General features: G+C 47.8%; 1 protein-coding gene across 2 annotated transcripts in view; it reads right to left on the reverse strand.

Annotated features, from left to right (window-relative positions):
* CARD14 (caspase recruitment domain family member 14) overlaps positions 1-18,127 on the reverse strand; it is a 224,736-nt gene that overhangs the window by 49,421 nt on the left and 157,188 nt on the right. For both annotated transcript variants that reach the window (XM_086931046.1, XM_086931047.1), the window contains exons 15-16: positions 9,537-9,774; positions 7,712-7,775 (exon numbers count right to left, since the gene is read on the reverse strand). In XM_086931046.1, coding sequence (XP_086787172.1) covers positions 7,712-7,775; positions 9,537-9,774 — 302 coding nt within the window. The remainder of the gene's footprint in view (positions 1-7,711; positions 7,776-9,536; positions 9,775-18,127) is intronic.

The raw sequence follows: 18,127 nt of genomic DNA on the forward strand, positions 1-18,127 counted from the left end.
GCGCGACATACATATTAAAGAGGGTTGGGCTCAATGACGAGCCCTGCGGCACGCCTTGGCCCAGAGGCACCCTCCTTGAATAGCAGTCTCCCTGCCTGACTTGAAAGCTTCTCTCATTGAGGAAGTCTTGGATCCATCTCAGCGCGGTGCCAGAGATGCCACCTCTGTTCAGACACTGTAGCAAGATGTTATGTGCTACAGTGTCGAACGCCGCGCTGAGGTCCAACAAGATCAAAGCCATAGTTTGGCCAGCATCCACGCCCTCTCTCAGATGTTCCGTAGCCATGAGGAGGGCGGACTCGGTGGAATGTCGTGGCCTGAAGCCAAACTGCGTCGCATGGAGCAGTCCCCTTTCCTCCACGTGCTTCATAATTTGGGTATTAACCACCTTTTCCGCCACTTTTGACAGAAAAGGCAGGAGGGAGATGGGCCTCAGATTGTCTAATACCTCGAAGCCTAAGTGGGGTTTCTTCCGGAGCGGGAGCACCACCGCCTGTTTCCATCCGTCCGGCAGCTTCCCTGATCCGAAAGATACGTCGAGGATATGCCTAATATAAGGCTCCAAGACTTCCAAACTGTCTGCCAAGCGTTTTGGCGACACCGGATCCCACGGGGACCCTGATTTTACAGAGCGGCACACCACTAATAGTTCCTCAGGAGGGGGGGTGCAATAGTGTGTAATATGCCCTGCCGTCTCTGTGTCCCCCATTGCTTCCTCTAGATCCATCTCTGTAGGCCGAATAGGGAAGATCGAGTAAATCTTCTCTACTTTGGCAGAGAAGTAGTCTGCAATCCGGTCACAAGACTCCGTAGAGCAACTCTCCGGCTCTGTAGGTGCATTTACCGAAGTCAGGGATTTATAGATGCCAAAAAGTTCCTTGGCGGAGTTATCCGCCCCCTGAATTTGTTCAGCAAAGTAGGCTGCCTTAGACTTTTTTATCAGCCTATGGTGAATGCGCCTTTTTTCCAGGAATAAGTCCCTGTCCTTGTTGTCATAGGACACCCTCCAGACTTTTTCTGCCCGCCTACAATCTGCCTTTGTCAGTCTCAGCTCACCACTGAACCAAGGAGCTGAGCGATCTTTCCGAGCACCTGTGGTCGTGCGGCAGAGTGGGGCTGTCTGGTCAAGCGCTGCCGTGATGCGCTGATTCAGGTTGAGGACAGCTGTTTCTATGTCCTCGCCCCCAGGCAAACCATTCCTAGTTAAGGCTTGGTTAAAATCTTCCAGCGAAAATTTAGCCCACTTCCTCCTAAGATAGTTAGAGGGTACCTGGCTAGTTTTGTAGATATTTCTACTCTGTATGGAGAATGCCACCAGGAAGTGGTCGGTCCAGGGAAAGGGTTCAACACCTGACACCTCCACACCTTCCCAATTGGCATAGACCGGGTCCAGGAGGTGTCCCAGTCGATGCGTAGGGTCTTCAAGTTTCAGGTCCAGTTGCCTCCATCTTTTGAAGCACTTTCGGTATCAATAGTATTGGGAGAAAAGCGTACGCATAAATCCCTGACCATCGCATGGACAGGGCATTCCTTCTTGATCCCCGTTGAGGGAATCTGCTGGCGTAGTATAGGCATTTGCTGTTCTCTCTTCTTGAAAACAGATCTAATGTTGGCTTTTCCCAAACGTGAAATATCTTTTCCACCTGCTCCTGCTCCAGCTCCCACTCGTGAAATTCTGAGAGAGATCTGCTGAGGGTGTCGGCCAATGTGTTCTGAAGCCCCTTGACATGCTCTGCTCTTAGGGTTATACCGTGTGCTGTAACCCACTCCCACAGCTCCTGAGCCTCCTGCGACAGGGACGGTGACCTTGTTCCCCACTGGTTGTTGATGTAATACATGCTGGTCGTATTGTCGGTACGGACCAGCACTGAGGAGCCCGCAATCCTCGGAAGGAATGCCAGCAGAGAGAGAAAAATGGCCTGCAGCTCCAAACTGTTGATGGGTTTTTCTTGGTACTGTTGGGATCATCTTCCCTGAATCTGTAAGTCTTGTAGATGGCCTCCCCAGCCCTCCATGGATGCTTTCATTGTTAGAACGAATTCTGGGGGAGTTGTCAAGAATGTGAGGTCTGGAGACAAGTTTGCTTTTGAGACCACCAATGAAGAGCGTGAATCATGCGCAATGTCACCTTGAAGGAGTCGTCGAATGACCCTATGGCTTGATGCCATTGTAGGTGCAATTCTTCTTGCAGAGGTCTCATTCTGAGTTGTGCCAACGGAACCAGGTTTATTGCAGACGAGCACATCCTCAGAAGAGAAGTGAATGTCCGGACAGAAACTGACCTTCTTTTTGAGGTGGACTTTGCTAGTTTTTGCAGTGGTAGTTGGCGATCTTCTGATAAGAATGCTTTGCACTGTATGGTGTCCAGCATTGCTCCCAGAAAGGGTATCACTTGGAGAGGATGTAACTGTGATTTGCTTTCGTTGAGAGTGAGACCTAAACTTGAAAAGAGATGTAGGCATGTTGAAATAGCCTTTTCCGTTATCTGTTCCGAAGGTCCCCTGAGCAACCAGTCGTCGAGGTAGGGAAACACTTGTATTCCCGGAGACCTCAGAGTTGCAGAAACTGGTGCCAGGCTTCTTTGACAAGTAAGTGAAGACGAGGGGGAGGGGGACCGTAGGTATTTTCTTTGTGAATTCCAAAGTGTGACCCTTGTGTACTAGGTCGAGGACACACTGATCTGACGTGATCTGTTGCCATTGATGAAAGAAGGCTGAGATCTTTGCACCAACAGGGAGGGAAGGGGAATGACTGGCATCCTGCTGGACTCATTGTTTCCTGTTGGAGGCGCCGCCTTGATTGTTTGACCGTCTTCATCCGCCCTGACGAGATAAACTACCAACTGAAGTTTGCCTGGATGATGATTGATAGTAAGGCTGTTTGTATTGCGACTGGTACGGCCTGTTCTGCTGATTGTGATAACCACCCCTGGATGTAAAGCCACGACCTCTGGCTCCTCGGAAAGATCCCCGTTTGTACTGGAGAGCAGCCAATGATTTCTGCAGTATCTGTATCAGTCTTGATAGCCAACAATGCTTCATCTATGTGCTTCCCAAATAATAAATCGCCGTCATAGGCCATATCCAGGATTTTGGTTTGCACCTCTGGCCTAAATGATGTTGCCTTACGCCATCCCTGGTGTCTAATTACCGCAGCTCCTGCAAGCTGCCTGAAGTTGGTATTAGCGATGTCTAGAGCGCAGTCAATAATTTAGGACTCAGCTCGTTCACCTTCCAACGCAATTTTTCTTGCCTCTTGTCAACGATCTTCCGGGATGAGGTCTATGAACTCTGTCAAATTCGACGACATCTGGCGGTCGTACCGTGCCAAAATTGCTAAGGAATTTGCTGTTTTAATGGAGGATGCAGCATTAGTGGAAAACTTCTTTCCTATCAGATCCAATCTGCCACCATCTTTATCAGGCGGAGTTGAAATTGGTGTGGCCGGATTCTTTGATCTCTGCTTAGCAGCTTGTGATATGACTGAATCCGGTTGGCAAGATGGAGTATCCGGTGGTGCTCAGTATTTCTTCTCAATCTGCGGAAGAAACGCGGGTATAGAGGCAGGCGTCTTCATGATTTTAAGCCCTTCATTTCAAATGTAGTCTATAATTGGAATTGCTCCTGTAATTTTTCTATAATCCTCTTTAAAATCATGAAAGAAACAGTCAGATTGTTCAATAGTGACTGGTAATTGGAATCTTGTCGCAGCCTGTTGGATGATGTTGTGGAAGCCGCCGATATCCTCAGGAGGACAATCTGATGGCTGAGGAATAGGTGGAGAGGGCATGGGAATGATGTTGTCATCCCAGGGATCCCCATCACCAGTTTTGTTGGGTAATTCACCCTCTTCAATACCTTCCTCGTCCGAGGATGAAATATCCTTGTGCCCCCATGGTGCTGTCCCAGAGGGCTGCCTTGGAGAACAAGGAACCTCCACCGGCGGTAGTGATGCTGTTATGATGGCCGGTGCGGGAGGAAAAACAGGAATACGTGTTTCTGAAGAAAACCTTTGCCGATAATCAGCCAACATGGCCTGTACGTCTTGTATTAAAAAAGAAGTAAGATGACTGGTCTCTCCTTAATGTGAAGCCCTTCTGGGATGCCTTTGATAAGGGGTAGAAACTTCTTCCTGATAAAAATGCTCTTGGATGGCGAGCTATGCCGAAAGGACACTCCTCATCTTCCTCATCTGACTCATCATCTTCCACATACGTCTCCAAAATATGCGATGGCAGTAATGGAGAGATATTGCAGTAGTCTTGCCTGTAGTAGGTTTTTAACTGGAAGTGAGTATAGGAAATAGGCGTCGCCTGTGACACTGGAGGAATCGCTGATGACCAACCCTTCGTCGACGGACATTTCGTCATCGACGGGCTCTTCGTCGTCGTCGGGGTAATCTTAGTCGACGGGGTCGTACGTCGCCGACGGAGTCTTAGTCAATGGGGTCGGCGACGGGGCCGTCGTCGACGGACTCTTCGTCGACGGAGTGGTCGTTGACGGGCTCTTCGTCGACGGGGTAGTCGTCGATGGTGTCGTCGTCGACGGGCTCTTCGTCAACGATGTCTTTGTCATCAAGGGAACTGTTGTCAACAAACTCAACGTTGATGTTGTAGTCAACGGAGGTTTAGATGAGGAACTCTTTGTAGACGATTCCTTCACCACACTAGATCTCTTCGACGTAGATATTTTAGAACACACAATAGGTGATATAATAGCCATGGTAGAGACCGTAATTGAAGAAAGAGGAGCAGCAGAGGTCACAGATATCGTATGAGAAGACACAAGAGAAAGGGTCTTGATCTGGGCTTTACTCACAGTTCTGGAGGTTGAAGGCCTTTTGGAAATCTCAGAGGACGGAGACAAAGCTGATCCAAAAGGAGGAATGGGAGACCTCCTTGACTGGTCAGAAACTTCATGAGAAGCTTTGTGGTGCTTTCTTCCTTCTGAAGAGGAGCTGTTGTTGGATCTAGCCCTCTTGCTAGATGTTGAAGCCCTGTCATCCTCCACAGCTGACGAGGATTTCAGCCATAAAAGTAACCTTGCTTCCCATTCTATGATGGTTTTAGCAGGAAAGGTTTGACATATTCTACAATCCTTAACTACATGGTTAGGATGTATGCAGTCCTTGTGCTGATCATCTGCATGGACCCTATTCTTATCACAGGTCCTGCAGGCTTTTAAGAGAGCTTTCTTGTCAGACATCTTGAAGGAAAAGGATGAAGAAACTGAGTAGGCACTCAGGGAGTCTCCCTTCCACACGTCTTGCGGTGAAAATCTGAGGAGAACTGCCTTTGCTGGGAAGGTTCTAGAGGTTGCCGGCAGCTGATTGGTTGGAACTATTTTTTAGTTCTTTTCATATAATGAGGTAGATAGGCTACGAAGTTTTGGGCCTTCTGGGCCTATTTTCTTTTAGCCTACTACATTTCTTACTAATGCACTGCTTTTGTATATATATATTTTTATTGTGGTACTCCCGCCTCAGCGACGGGGAATGATTCAGGTATGTGAATCTATAAAAGATACCCCAATACTGGATAAACAGGCCATCCCCTCTTGCCCTGGCATTTATAAGAGAATTTACAGCAGGAAATCAGCTAGATCTAGACACGCTCCGTTAATAACTCATGATAACACAAATCATATTAATGAACTAAACTGGCATTCTTTTTTTATATATCTGGTTTGCTTTTTGCTTTGTGGCAAGCTTCTTTGTCAGGTTTGACAGATCTATTCGTTAGGGACACCTTCCTGCACAAAACCAATAATTGATGGCCTTTTCTTCTTTCTAAGCATGCTGCTGGATGCTGCACACATAGAAAGAGGAAGAAATGAGCAGACATCAAAGTATTTCTTCTTGTTGCACCTCGCGTACGCCTCCCCTGCACCCACAGTAAAACCCATGGAAATCCCCTTTCACGCAGAGTAATGCGTGAAAGGGGCTCATATTTACAAGGCCAAGAAAAGGTGGCCTTGTAAATATGGGGAGGTGCACTGCACCGCTAGTGTGTCAAAAAAGTGACGCACCGGTGGCGCAATGGCCTTGTAATTGAGGCCCTTAGTCTCTCACACCACAATCTCAGCAATACGTTTTTGATGAGCTGGTGTAGCATATTTCTCTATGCTTTTCCATCAGTACTATAATCAATCAAAGGTTCAGTCCATATGGTTATCTTTGATTTAGGTTGCTCTAATGCAGTTTTGGAAGCTTGAGTTCTAAACTAGCCAGATTAATGTTTAGGGAAAGTGAGAAACACCAAATGTCCTATAAGAAAATACCCGGAACAGCTTTGGCATTTTGTGTCTAAACATGGGCTAGTATCTTCTTCAGTATCGGGTGGAAGAGGTAATATTAAATAACTATCCTCTACCAAAATCAAGACTCCAGTATTCTCCTTTAAGGGTTCGCCTTGAAGCGAAGGTTTCTACTGCTGCATAGGTCTCCTTCCTGGCCCTACCCAAGACTTACTATAAAAAATAGCTTGACTTTTACTACCTGCTTTCGGTAATAAAAACTATTGTATTAGACATCAGATTTTACATAGAAAATGGTAAAAATAAAGGTTTTTTGGGGGGCAATATCCCTTAAACTTTGTTACATAGTCACATGGTGATGAATAATTATCTGCCATTCCTTTTATAAGTCATTATTTAGACCACAGGCTTGCAATGTTCTTTGTTAACTGTTCTGCCCCAGTGGAACAAGATTTACACAAGCTCAATGTTAAAAACATGGAAGCATCAAGGACTTCAGAGTTCTAGACTACTTTGGGATTTTTATGTTCCAGGCAATAAAGAACAACTGATTCGAGGAGTGAATTGTCAAAGTGGTGGTGCAGAAGGCTATGCTGAAAAGAGCCAGGCCTTCCACAAAAGAACTTGCAGGAGATGGACAATAATGACAGATCCCCCTGTGATGCTCAAGCTGTGCCCTATGTAGCTCAAGAGATCATCAAACAACTTTTCAAGTATGACCTCAACATGGGCTTCATGCTCGTTTCGAATATCCCTGCACAGGGGTTTAGAGTTATTCTCTTCAAATTAATAACCAACCCCAACAGCCTTCACTTTTGTCACACATTTGAGCAGTGCATACAGACTAGGAAATTATCTAAGGTGAGGTCCTTGGAGCTAAGCCATCTGGGAGCTCTAAAAAATGTAAAGCGATACAGTCCTATTCTGTAGTGAGAGGGGACTTAAAAAAACAGAAAGGTCACATATTTTTTAATCATTGTTCTGAGATTTTGCTTGGTGGTGGAAAAGTCTTCTAAACTTATCAATGCAGTGTTTATCCTTAGCTGGAGAGCTTTTGTTACATGCAGGCAGCATTTCAGCTTTCAATTTGAAGATGAAATAGCAAGGATGAGGGCGTAGCTAGAAACTACCCCCTTTTCATTTCCAAATGACAGATTCTCCTTTATCCCAGGGAAGGGAAAGCCGCTAAGCCACAGATGGGTGTTAACAACATTACTGGAAGCATCCACAGTCATAGCAAAACTTGCAGTGTGAAAGAGGGACATGACAGAATCTCATAAGCTGTGCCAGCCACAATCAAACAATGTGCCCCTGTCCTGAAGATCACACTAATTGGAGGAGACACACTTTCTTACACTCCCCCATGCACACAAAATGACCAAAGTGCTCTTGACCGTACGCATGTAGTCCCACCCTCCAATGACACACTCTACTTATAATGGGGCAGGGCGCATTACCTTCCGTGAAGTTGCCATTTGTAAGGACATGTCCTGAATGGCTGTGATCAGCAGCTGCTGCGCCCTAGGGTAAAACAGTTAACATGCGAGTGGATCAGAAGCGTTAAAGAAATATCACTTGTATAGTGTAAAACAACAACACATGCACTGTAGAACTAGACCCAGTGTGCTGAGTACACCTGTACAAACAGCACAATCACAGAAAGCATACTAGCTCCAGTTGCACAGTCAGCCCACAGGCTACACTTGTACAGAATGCTTCAATATTTCTCATGTACAGAGATAATACAGACTGCATGCATACTGAGTACACATGGGTAGAGAGTACTCAAACTACTTGCATACGCAGTGCGGACTACACAAACACAAAGAGCATTCAGTCTACATTTGGTTAAAGAGACTACTGCATCCATATTGTTCACTGAGCACATTGAATGCATGTGCATTAATAACAGAGACCAAAAGTGCACATATTGTACATACTGCAAGGGCTCAGAGAGAAAATACAACGTACGTGCATTAAACAGAAGGATTTAACGTGAACAGAGACCTCCAATCTGTGGATGTCTACAAATCTCTTTAATGTGTCCGATCACAATGCTCCTGTTTGTTATTGTCCACAAAGTCACACATTTGCTGGTAAAAAATGAGAACACACATCTAGCCATGCCCACAGTGAAGCTGCATTCTTAGGTACTAACATAGCCCTATTTGTGGATCCTCATAGAAGCTTCTCTTTCGAAAGAGGTTGCTTTTCAGAATAACAAGTTCAAAATATCAATCTAGAAAAATGTTGAGTCCAGAATATCGACTACCACTCTATCGTCAAGGCATGTATATATTTACTATTCTCACCTTCACATCTACGTACTGTGAATATGTCAATATAGATTTCTAAGGTACAAAGATTAGGAATTAGAAATAGTTTAGTAGTTTTGTTGTTTGATAATAATGACTTGATATTCTGGATAGTACACAATTCATGCAGACTCTCTTTTGTGAATGTTCATATATTTCTCTCATTAGTGAATACTCAAGCTCTCTCATATGTGAATGCACCCAGAGTTTTTTCATCCATAGGTGCAATTGTGTACGTACCCATTTGTTAATACCCAGATACGACTTCGAGTAGTGTGCTTGCACAATGAATTCTGTCATCCATGGCTGCACACCGAGCAAGCTCGTTTGTGGATACCAATCTTTTTTCTAATATACTTTTACCAAAGTATAGCATTAGAAATTGGTTTCAAAGAAAATGCAAAATACTGAAAAGATTTTTGGAAGAAAATGCAATAATAAATTGTATATTGAAGCTGGGAGATTGTAGGGTAGACAGACATATGTAAAATGTATGTTTCTGCTGAATGTGGGTATTAGTTGAGTTGAGCACTTGAAGAATGGAGAAGGACTAGGAAGAGAGGGAAAGGAAAGGCAGATTTTTCCCATTTAATTTATGATTTTATTTTACTGGTTTAAAGTATTCTTTTGTTATTTGTGTGTGTCTGATTTCACAGTAGGGTGTATTTTCAATCTTCTTAAGACACATACCATATAAGTTTTAAACATAGTGCTTCTAAAGTAATCTAACGGGGAGAGTAATTTCATTAAAAACATATGCATTAATTGTTGGTGCTTGAATATTCAATAACATTTGTATAATTAACAGTTCAAAGTGGACAGCTATTTAAGGATATCGGTCCTGGACTCTGTCAATGCCCACACAAGACTGCTAAAGCTGGTTACCAATGTATCTAATTCGCTAGATGAGAACAATTTATCACATTATTAAGAAAAAAAGCATGCTTCGATGAGGCTGGGTACTCACTGGAAGTAGTTTGGAATGGTACCACTCTCCATCGTATCTCTCATGTTGTAGGGGTTTACCCGATATGCCTTCCACTGGTGCCGCCCCTGGTACATAGTGTCAGTTATATGCAAGATGTCCCCACAATGCACAGGCAGCTGGTCACCATCTTTCTCCAAGGTTAGGTTCACCCGAATGTAGAAGGAGTCGCCTGATGTGACATAGCCCTTCTCTAGATCTGTAACCAGCTTTCGGTAACCTAGAGCAGGAGCAAGGAAATATTTCAAGCAATCCAGTACTGGGTTTCGCACACTCTTTATTTTTTCTGTGCCTCTAACCCTTTTCTTCGTGCCCTTTCACAATACAATTCATTACAACAATACATTATTGGCATGGAGTATGTATGGAAAGTGTTGGAAAAGCTTAACAGGTTAATGGAGCTGCAACAAGTATAATCGTTGATAGTTTCATAATTTTGTTCTCATACATATATTATATGTATAATCATATACACATATATAATATATGTATAAGAGCGATATATATATATATATATATATATAGTAATATATATATTTGTATGATATATGTATGAGAACGACACACTCACTGAAAAAAACAAAGGTTACAGGGACGTTATAGTTAGGAAAAAGAATTTAAAAAGCTTAGAAATTCACTGAAAAAACAAAGGTTACAGGGACATTATAGTTAGGCTCAGATTTCACTCATACAAAACCAGTGAAATTCGGCAGTTATCTTTACACGAGCTAAGTATAACTTAGGACCCCTCAATGCACTGCTTGTGACCTCACATACTACATCATTCATGACATGGTCTATTTCCTAACCATAACTTCCTTGTAACCTTTGTTTTTTTAAAGTTAATTTTTATGGTTTTTTTAACTAGTAGTCACGTTTGCAGAGTGGTGGAGAAAGGGGGCGGGGTCTCTGACCAGCTCACAGAAATCCTGATGTGTTTGACTTACTGGAGCTAACAGGAGGGCTTATTGGCCCCCAAAGTCCTTCAGCATCCAACCAGCAGTGCGCCAGGTGGCGCGGTTGCAGAGAAGTGACAACCTCTGCAATCCCACTGTTTGGTACTTACTGGAGGTAACAGGGGTGATTGTTGGCCCCCATGGACCTTCGGAATCCAAAGTGACTTCATTCCCCAACCAGCAGTGAAACAGGATGCCAGGGTGTGGCCTATGAAGTCCTCTCAGCAATCACGCTCTGTGGGACTTACTGGAGGTAACAGAAGGGCTTGTTAGCCCCCCAGGATCCTCACCATCCAAGGGGTCTTAATGCCCCAACCAGCAGTACGTCAGGAGTTGTGTTTGCAGAGTGGTAGAGAAAGGGGGCATGGCCTCCAAAGTACTCTCAGCAATCCCAGTGGGACTTACTGGAGATAACAGAAGAGCTTGTTGGCCCTCAAGGACCAACTGGGGCAGAGGGGACCTCGTACCCCAAGCAGCAGTGTGGCAGGAGACGTGTTTGAAAAGTGATGGAGAAAGGGAGCGTGGACTTAATGGAGGTAACAAGATTGCTTGTTGGCCCCCAAGGACCCAGTGTGGCCAAGGAGACTTCATTCCCACTCTAGGAGGCGGCATTTGCAGAGTGGTGGGGAAAAGGGACATGACCTCTGGCGATTTTGCGGTCTTTTTAAAAAAAATATATATATTTTTAATTTATTAGGGGAGGGGGATCAATTTTGTCCCCTTCCTTGGGCCAATTGTGTCCCAGGAACCCCATCCCCCAGGGCCAGAACTTTAACATATAAATTAAAAATAAAGTTAGGGGGGGGCGTGGCCACGGAGGCGACTAAGATGGCCACCTTCGTCTGAAGCTCCGCCACCCGGCGGCCTAACCACGACATCCTGAGGGCCTGAGGCTGCTTTAACCCTGCTCTCCACCTCCATCCTACAGCCGTGGCGATTTGCCGCCGTTTGATACCCGACTTGGGCTCGGGGGTGCCCCTGGGGGGATACACCGGCGGAGGAGCGGGAACGCCACCCCACCGGCGACTGCTCTCCCTGCGCCTGGATCGCGGGTAAGTTCTGTGCCGGGGGCGCTTTGCCTGCAGTCCGGGGTCCGCTTGGGGTGCCGGGGGCTTGAGCTCGCTCCTCGGGGGCCGACCTGGGGATTTGCCCGCACTGACTCTGAGGCTCCGGGCCGCACGACAGCCTTAGGGCCTGGTTCGTGGGCCGGAGCCGGGGCTTGAGTAGCGGCTGCCCTGGGCGGAGCTCGGGAGGGGGCCGGACCCGGGTACTGCGAGGGGACGCCTGGACGGGGGTGGGAGCCCTGAGGTCCGGAGCTGCTGTGAGGCTGGGCGGCCCCGCCTCCCCCCCCCTCTAGTGGGGTCCCCTGTGCCCCTCAACCGCGTGGAGCGGGTCGGAGGCTGGACAATCAGAGGATCAACAGCCCTAATCCGCCATCTTCCCTGGGAGTCCCGCCAGAAGCGCCGTTGGTGCTCGGGCACCTAGAGACGACACACTAGCCTTGCCAACAGCGAAGTAAGAGGAAAGTCATGGCTCGGTTGCCTGGCCAGTAGCGATGGGTTGGTAGACTCACCCCCTGGACGCTGACTGCCCAGGTGATCACCGGGAACCGGATTTAATAACCAACATTTGTTGCCTGAGACGGCCTGCACATTGCGAGAACCCTGTACGTCGAGGACATTGCAAGGCCATTGCTACATTACATTGCTCGACTAGTACACCCGCTCAAGGCCTCAGAATTTGCCCTCCACCTGGCTTGATAGCTGTCGCACGCACGGCCTGCACATTGCGAGAACCCTGTATGTCGAGGACATTGCAAGGCCATTGCTACATTACATTGCTCGACTAGTACACCGGCTCAAGGCCTCAGAATTTGCCCTCCACCTGCTTGATAGCTGTCGCACGCAGCAGACGGACCACCGACCAACATGGGGAAGAGAGACCCTAACCAGCATAAGCTTAGTTTTGATAAGGCCTCCCTTCTGAACAATGACACTGCCACAGGCTCCACGTCGGAAGCGATGCCTCCTGCTCAGCAGGACAATACCACTACATTGGTCACGACAATGATGTCCGAAATGAGAGCATGGTTCAAGGCACTGGACAATAGATTTGACACGCTGGAACAAAAACTTGCCGACATGGGATCTAAAGTGCAGGCCCACGATCGCCGTCTGGACGTTGCCGAATCCCGCATCTCGGATGTTGAAGACGCGGGCTCTAAAACGTTAAAACGTTTTGAAAGAGTTGAAAAGATCTTGAAGGAGGTGGCCATAAAAAATGAGGACTTGGAGGCGCACAGACGACGCAACAACGTTCGCATTTTGGGTGTGGCGGAATCGACCCAAACCGGCCGGATGGACGTCTTCGTGGAAAAGCTTCTCATTGACCTGTTCGGAAGAGACCTGTTTACTGCGGGATTTGTGGTGGAGAGGGCCCACCGGTCCCTAGGTCCATGACCAAAGCCGGGTCCACCGCCACGCCCTATCATTGCCAGGATCATGAACTTCAGGGACCGGGATGCAGCCCTGTGTGCCGCCCGGAAAAAGGGGGAAATACGATGGCAGGGCGACTCACTGTCATTCTACCCAGACTTCACCGTCATGGTCCAAGAGGCACGTCAGACATACACGGGGTTAAAGCTACTCTGCAAAATTTGGGCCTTAAATATGGTATGCTTTACCCTGCACGCCTTAGAGTGGTGGTAGCCGGCAGGGCTCGCGTCTTTGACTCCCCATCAGAAGTACAGGAATTTTGCCAAACCTATAAATCCAGAGGTTCCCAGAATGCGGACAACTCCAGGGCACCGTCACAGGCTTAGAGAGACTCTCAACAAAGCGTAGATCTGTTCACGGACGCTGGACATGGCTGACAATTGTACTCTTACGCATGTTTCTACTTTCATATTTTGGAAATTCGGTGATGCGACTGGAGACTCTCTGGATTGATTGCTACACAAAAGTGGTTTGATAGCCCGGATGACGAGGCGTCGCTACCCCCTGTGGCAATCGCCGTTCTACTTGGGGAATTTCTTGTTTTCTTTATTGCGGAGGTTTCAGTTTCAATTGCGCTTTTACTGCTCATAATGTTCCATTTTACCTCCGCGCTGGGTGGGATGTTCCTCTTTGGGGTTTGCAAGAGGTTGGGTGGGGGGTGGGAGTGGAGGTTTGTTTGGTTCTGTTATTTTAGAAGGTGTCCTGAAGTCTTTGCAATTACAGTTTTGGTACTGAACTGCTCATGCTATAGGTCATTTAGCCTTACCTTGTTCCCATGGCCAGATTAGGGTTGCAATCGGGCCCCTCAGAATTGTCATTGATGACCTGGAATGTTAGGGGACTGAACAACGACAGAAAGTGTAAGCAGGTGTTTAATTACATAGCTAGGCATAAGATAGACATTGTCTTCCTGCAGGAAACTCATTTGACCGCTGACGCCCCCACAAGGGTGGCCAGAAGTTGGGGTACGCATCGCTTCTTTGCCCACTACAACAGGTACTCCAGGGGGGGTGGCAATTTGCATCCACAAGCGACTACCCTTTAAACTAATTCGCACTGTCATCGACAAGGAGGGCAGATATGTCATCATTGCGGGAACCCTCATGGGGCACAGGGTCACGCTCGTTGGGGTATATGGCCCTAACCACTTTCTTCAATGATCTCCAGATACAATTATTGAACTCGGAACCTGGCCTATTACTAATTGGCGGTGATTTTAATCTACTTTATGACCCGTCAAGGGACAGCACGGCAACTACCCCGGACACCAGGCCCCACTCACGCCCAGTCCTGCGAGACATCTGTACACACTTCTCCCTCGTAGACATCGAAGCGTTGTTGCACACTGCCACACCGCCTTATTCCCACTACTCCGGGTTCCACGACACATGGACCAGAATCGACTATTGGCTGATATCCCCGGAGGTGGTTGGGTGGGTAACGGACCTAATTACACTGCCGCGCACACTATCAGATCATTCCCCTATAGTGCTGAGATTGAGGGTCCCCCGGGAGGGTGGTTATGAAAGAAGGTGGCGCTTCCCTGGGAAGGCTTTATTGTATCCAGTTTTCACAGAAGAAATCAGAGAGGCCATTGTAGAATATTTTGACCTAAACACAGGCACGGTGGACACCTGGGCTGTCCTCTGGGAGGGATTCAAGGCGACCATCAGGGGAGCGTGCATTGCTAAACATACTGGAATGCTGCGCGATGTACGGGCTGCCCTCTCTCGTATAGAGCACGACATAGCGGCGCTAGACACGGAACAGCTACAACACCACACAGAGGAGAGGGAGCGCAGGCGCTTACAACTGATGGTGGAGTTTAGGGAGGAGGCAGAACGAGAGCTCCGATTCCTGGCTAGGTCATACACGGCTAGGCAACATGGGGAGGGCGAAAGACCTAGCAGGTTATTAGCACACTTACTCCGTCTGCCACACACCTCTTCATATATCACGGAGCTTAGAGGACCGACGGGAGACATATTACGCATCACGCCTGAGATCTGTGACACCTTTCTGTCTTACTACACTAATTTATACACCTCTACATTGACTGACGATGCTACTGACCGCGGGGATTACCTGAATGAGATTGCAATGGTATATTTAGATAAATGAATGATTGACTTTTTGGCTGATCCCATAACACTGGATAGCGTAGAGGAAGCCATTGACTCCATGAAGGGTTCTTCGGTCCCTGGGCTGGATGGGTTTTCAGACGATTTCTACAAGACCTACAAAGATCTGCTGGTTCCCGGCCTGGTAGAAATGTACGCCGAGGCCCTTGAATCAGGTTGTCTGCCCCCCACTCTAAGAGAGGCGGTCATCGTCCTGTAACCTAAGCCGGGCAAAGACACTACACTCTGTGAATCTTATCGCCCTCTATCCTTACTGAACCTCGATTACAAGATCTTTCGAAAGTTCTTGCCATCCGCCTCTCGCTCCTGATGGAATCCATAGTCTCTCCTGCCCAATCAGGCTTTATCCCACACCGCTCCACGTCCCTCAACCTCCGCACCCTTTTCTCCGTTCTTCACCGGGTTGACCCTGATACTCCGGCGGCAGCGATACTGTTGGATGCCGAAAAGGCGTTTGACTCTTTAGAGTGGCCTTTCCTCATGTCTGTGATGCGCCGTATGGGAATTCCTGAATGCTTAGTAAACACAGTGGAATTACTGTATACTCTTCCCGTCGCCCGACTGCGCTTAAATGGTACAATCACTGCCCAGTTCCGACTGGCGCGTGGTATGCAACAGGGCTGCCCCCTGTCCCCACTGTTATACATTCTGGCAATGGACCCATTGGTCCGTCATTTCCAGAAAAGGCATTTACACCGAGGCCTCCAATTTCGCACTGGCCCACTTTTGATTTCGCTATATGCGGATGATACCATCCTCTATGTCAGGCAGCCCCAGACCAACCTAGAGCCATTGCTCTTGGAAATCACCCGGTTTGGCAAATACTCTGGCCTCCGTATTAACTGGCATAAGTCGGTCGTATTCCCGCTCACGCCCAGTACGGTCGAATGGCCCAACTTTTTCCCCCTCGCGTGGAGCCGGGATTCGGTGAGATACTTAGGCATCCATATTCATTTGGAGACTGAATCCATTATCAGATTAAATTACGGAACTGCGCTGACGGCCCTTGAGGGGCAGGTTGAAAGATGGAGTAGACTCCCATTGTCCATGGCCGGCCGTGTCGCTATCATCAAAATGATTGTACTGCCGAGGTTTCTATACCTGTTCAATAATATACCTATACCCCTCACCAAAGTATTCTTCACGCAGCTCCGCTCTTTACTCCTGAAACTGGTGTGGGGCAGCAAGACCCCGCGAGTGGCTTGGCGCGTGCTAACGCTCCCATATGAGTGGGGTGGACTAGGCGTCCCAGATTTTTATCTTTATTTTCTGGTGGCGCAGTGCTCCTACGCATACCCATGGTTCCACCCTGACGCCAGGATTCCGTACCTGAAACCGGAGGCCGATTTGGTGTTGCCGGGATCATTGTCCAACACCCTCCCGTCGGGCTTTCCGAGAGATCCGAGAGACATCCAAACTGTTTCATCTACGTGCTGGGCGTGGGGAAGACTGGGCCACCTTGTCGGCCTTACACAGCTATATTCCCAGGCCCTTCCGTTGCCCAACGTCACTTGGCTCCCGATAACTGGGGAAACTGTGGTGCGACAAACGTTGGCCAAGTTCCACTTTGCCTCCGTCGGGGACTTGTACCCGGACGGACATGCATTCTCACTTACAGAAGATCACCGCTTTACGGAGAGAACGTTCATGGACTCATTTGTTATAACCAGGCTGCGCTCCCTGCTGCGCGCTTCATTCTCTTCGTACCCCCTCCCTCCCGAGGAGATGGCGCCCCTCACTTTTATCATACAACACCCATCGGGCGCACATTTGGTCTCTAGGATGTATCAGATGTGCTGCGACCTCCTCCCCTCTCGAGATCAGGTAGTGCGTGCTGCTTGGGAGACAGATTTGGGATACACCATCTCCGATGATCAATGGCAGTGGTGCTGTAGAGCGACAAAAGACGTCTCTATCAATAGCAAACACAAACTTTTACACTTTAAGTTTTTGCGTAGGTTGTACTTCACACCAGCGCGACTCCATAGGATAGACCCATCAAGATCCCACGCCTGTCCCAAATGCGGTGGACCATTTGAAGATTTCACACACCTTTCATGGACCTGCCCTGAGTTGCATGAATATTGGTCCCGAGTACACAACACACTCAGTGACATGCTGCACTTAACTCTGGCCCCAATCCCGGAGATCGCTCTCCTGGGATATGTGGCTGAATTTCCAAAGACAGTGCGCAGGCTGGTGGCACTGAGTTTTCTGCTAGCCAAACGCAAAGTTGCACTGAGATGGTGTGACCGACGACCCCCGCTACACAGCTCCTGGCTCCGGAGCATGACACGCTGCAATATTAATAGTACCGAATACTCCGCCATGGTCCCCGCCACATCCAGGTCAGGCAACATTTGGGGCCCATACCGCGCATATATAGCAGGCACCATTGAGAGAAGCCAACACACCCCTACACATGTGGTGGTCCCCGAGGGTGTTGGTTGAGGGATGTGGGAGTACCCTGATCTTGGTTGTTTGATTAATGCATACTTTGTGGGATGTCCCTACCCCCCCTGTCCATGCTCCTCACTGAACTTGGGAATTGAATACTGTACATGTACTGATGGGAACAGTGCGTGGTAATGTTGCCTTAAGGGATTGCTGTAGATATGTTGTCCCACTGTGGGCCTTTATCCCTATCTTGACCTTGAAATTTGAGTATGTTCGGACAATTGTACGCTTTGTATAGTGACACCCTACGAATCACCAGTGTATATTGAATATGTATACTTCTCTTTATTTTTGTATTTCTTTTGGAAAATAATAAATAAATTTAAAAAAAATATAAAGTTAGGGGGGGGCAAGTGGACACCCTCCCGGGTCTTTTTCAGCCCCAGGGACACTATCCCCCAGGGCTCGGACACTCTTCTGGGTGCACTGGTTTCCACCAGGGTACCCAGTTACTTTTTTACGGCACCGTGGAGAGAATCCTCTAGGCCCCCGCATCCCTGCCTGCTCCCTGTCTCCTACAGGAG

This window comes from Lissotriton vulgaris, chromosome 7 (assembly GCF_964263255.1).
Source record: "Lissotriton vulgaris chromosome 7, aLisVul1.2, whole genome shotgun sequence".
Taxonomy (NCBI): domain Eukaryota; kingdom Metazoa; phylum Chordata; class Amphibia; order Caudata; family Salamandridae; genus Lissotriton; species Lissotriton vulgaris.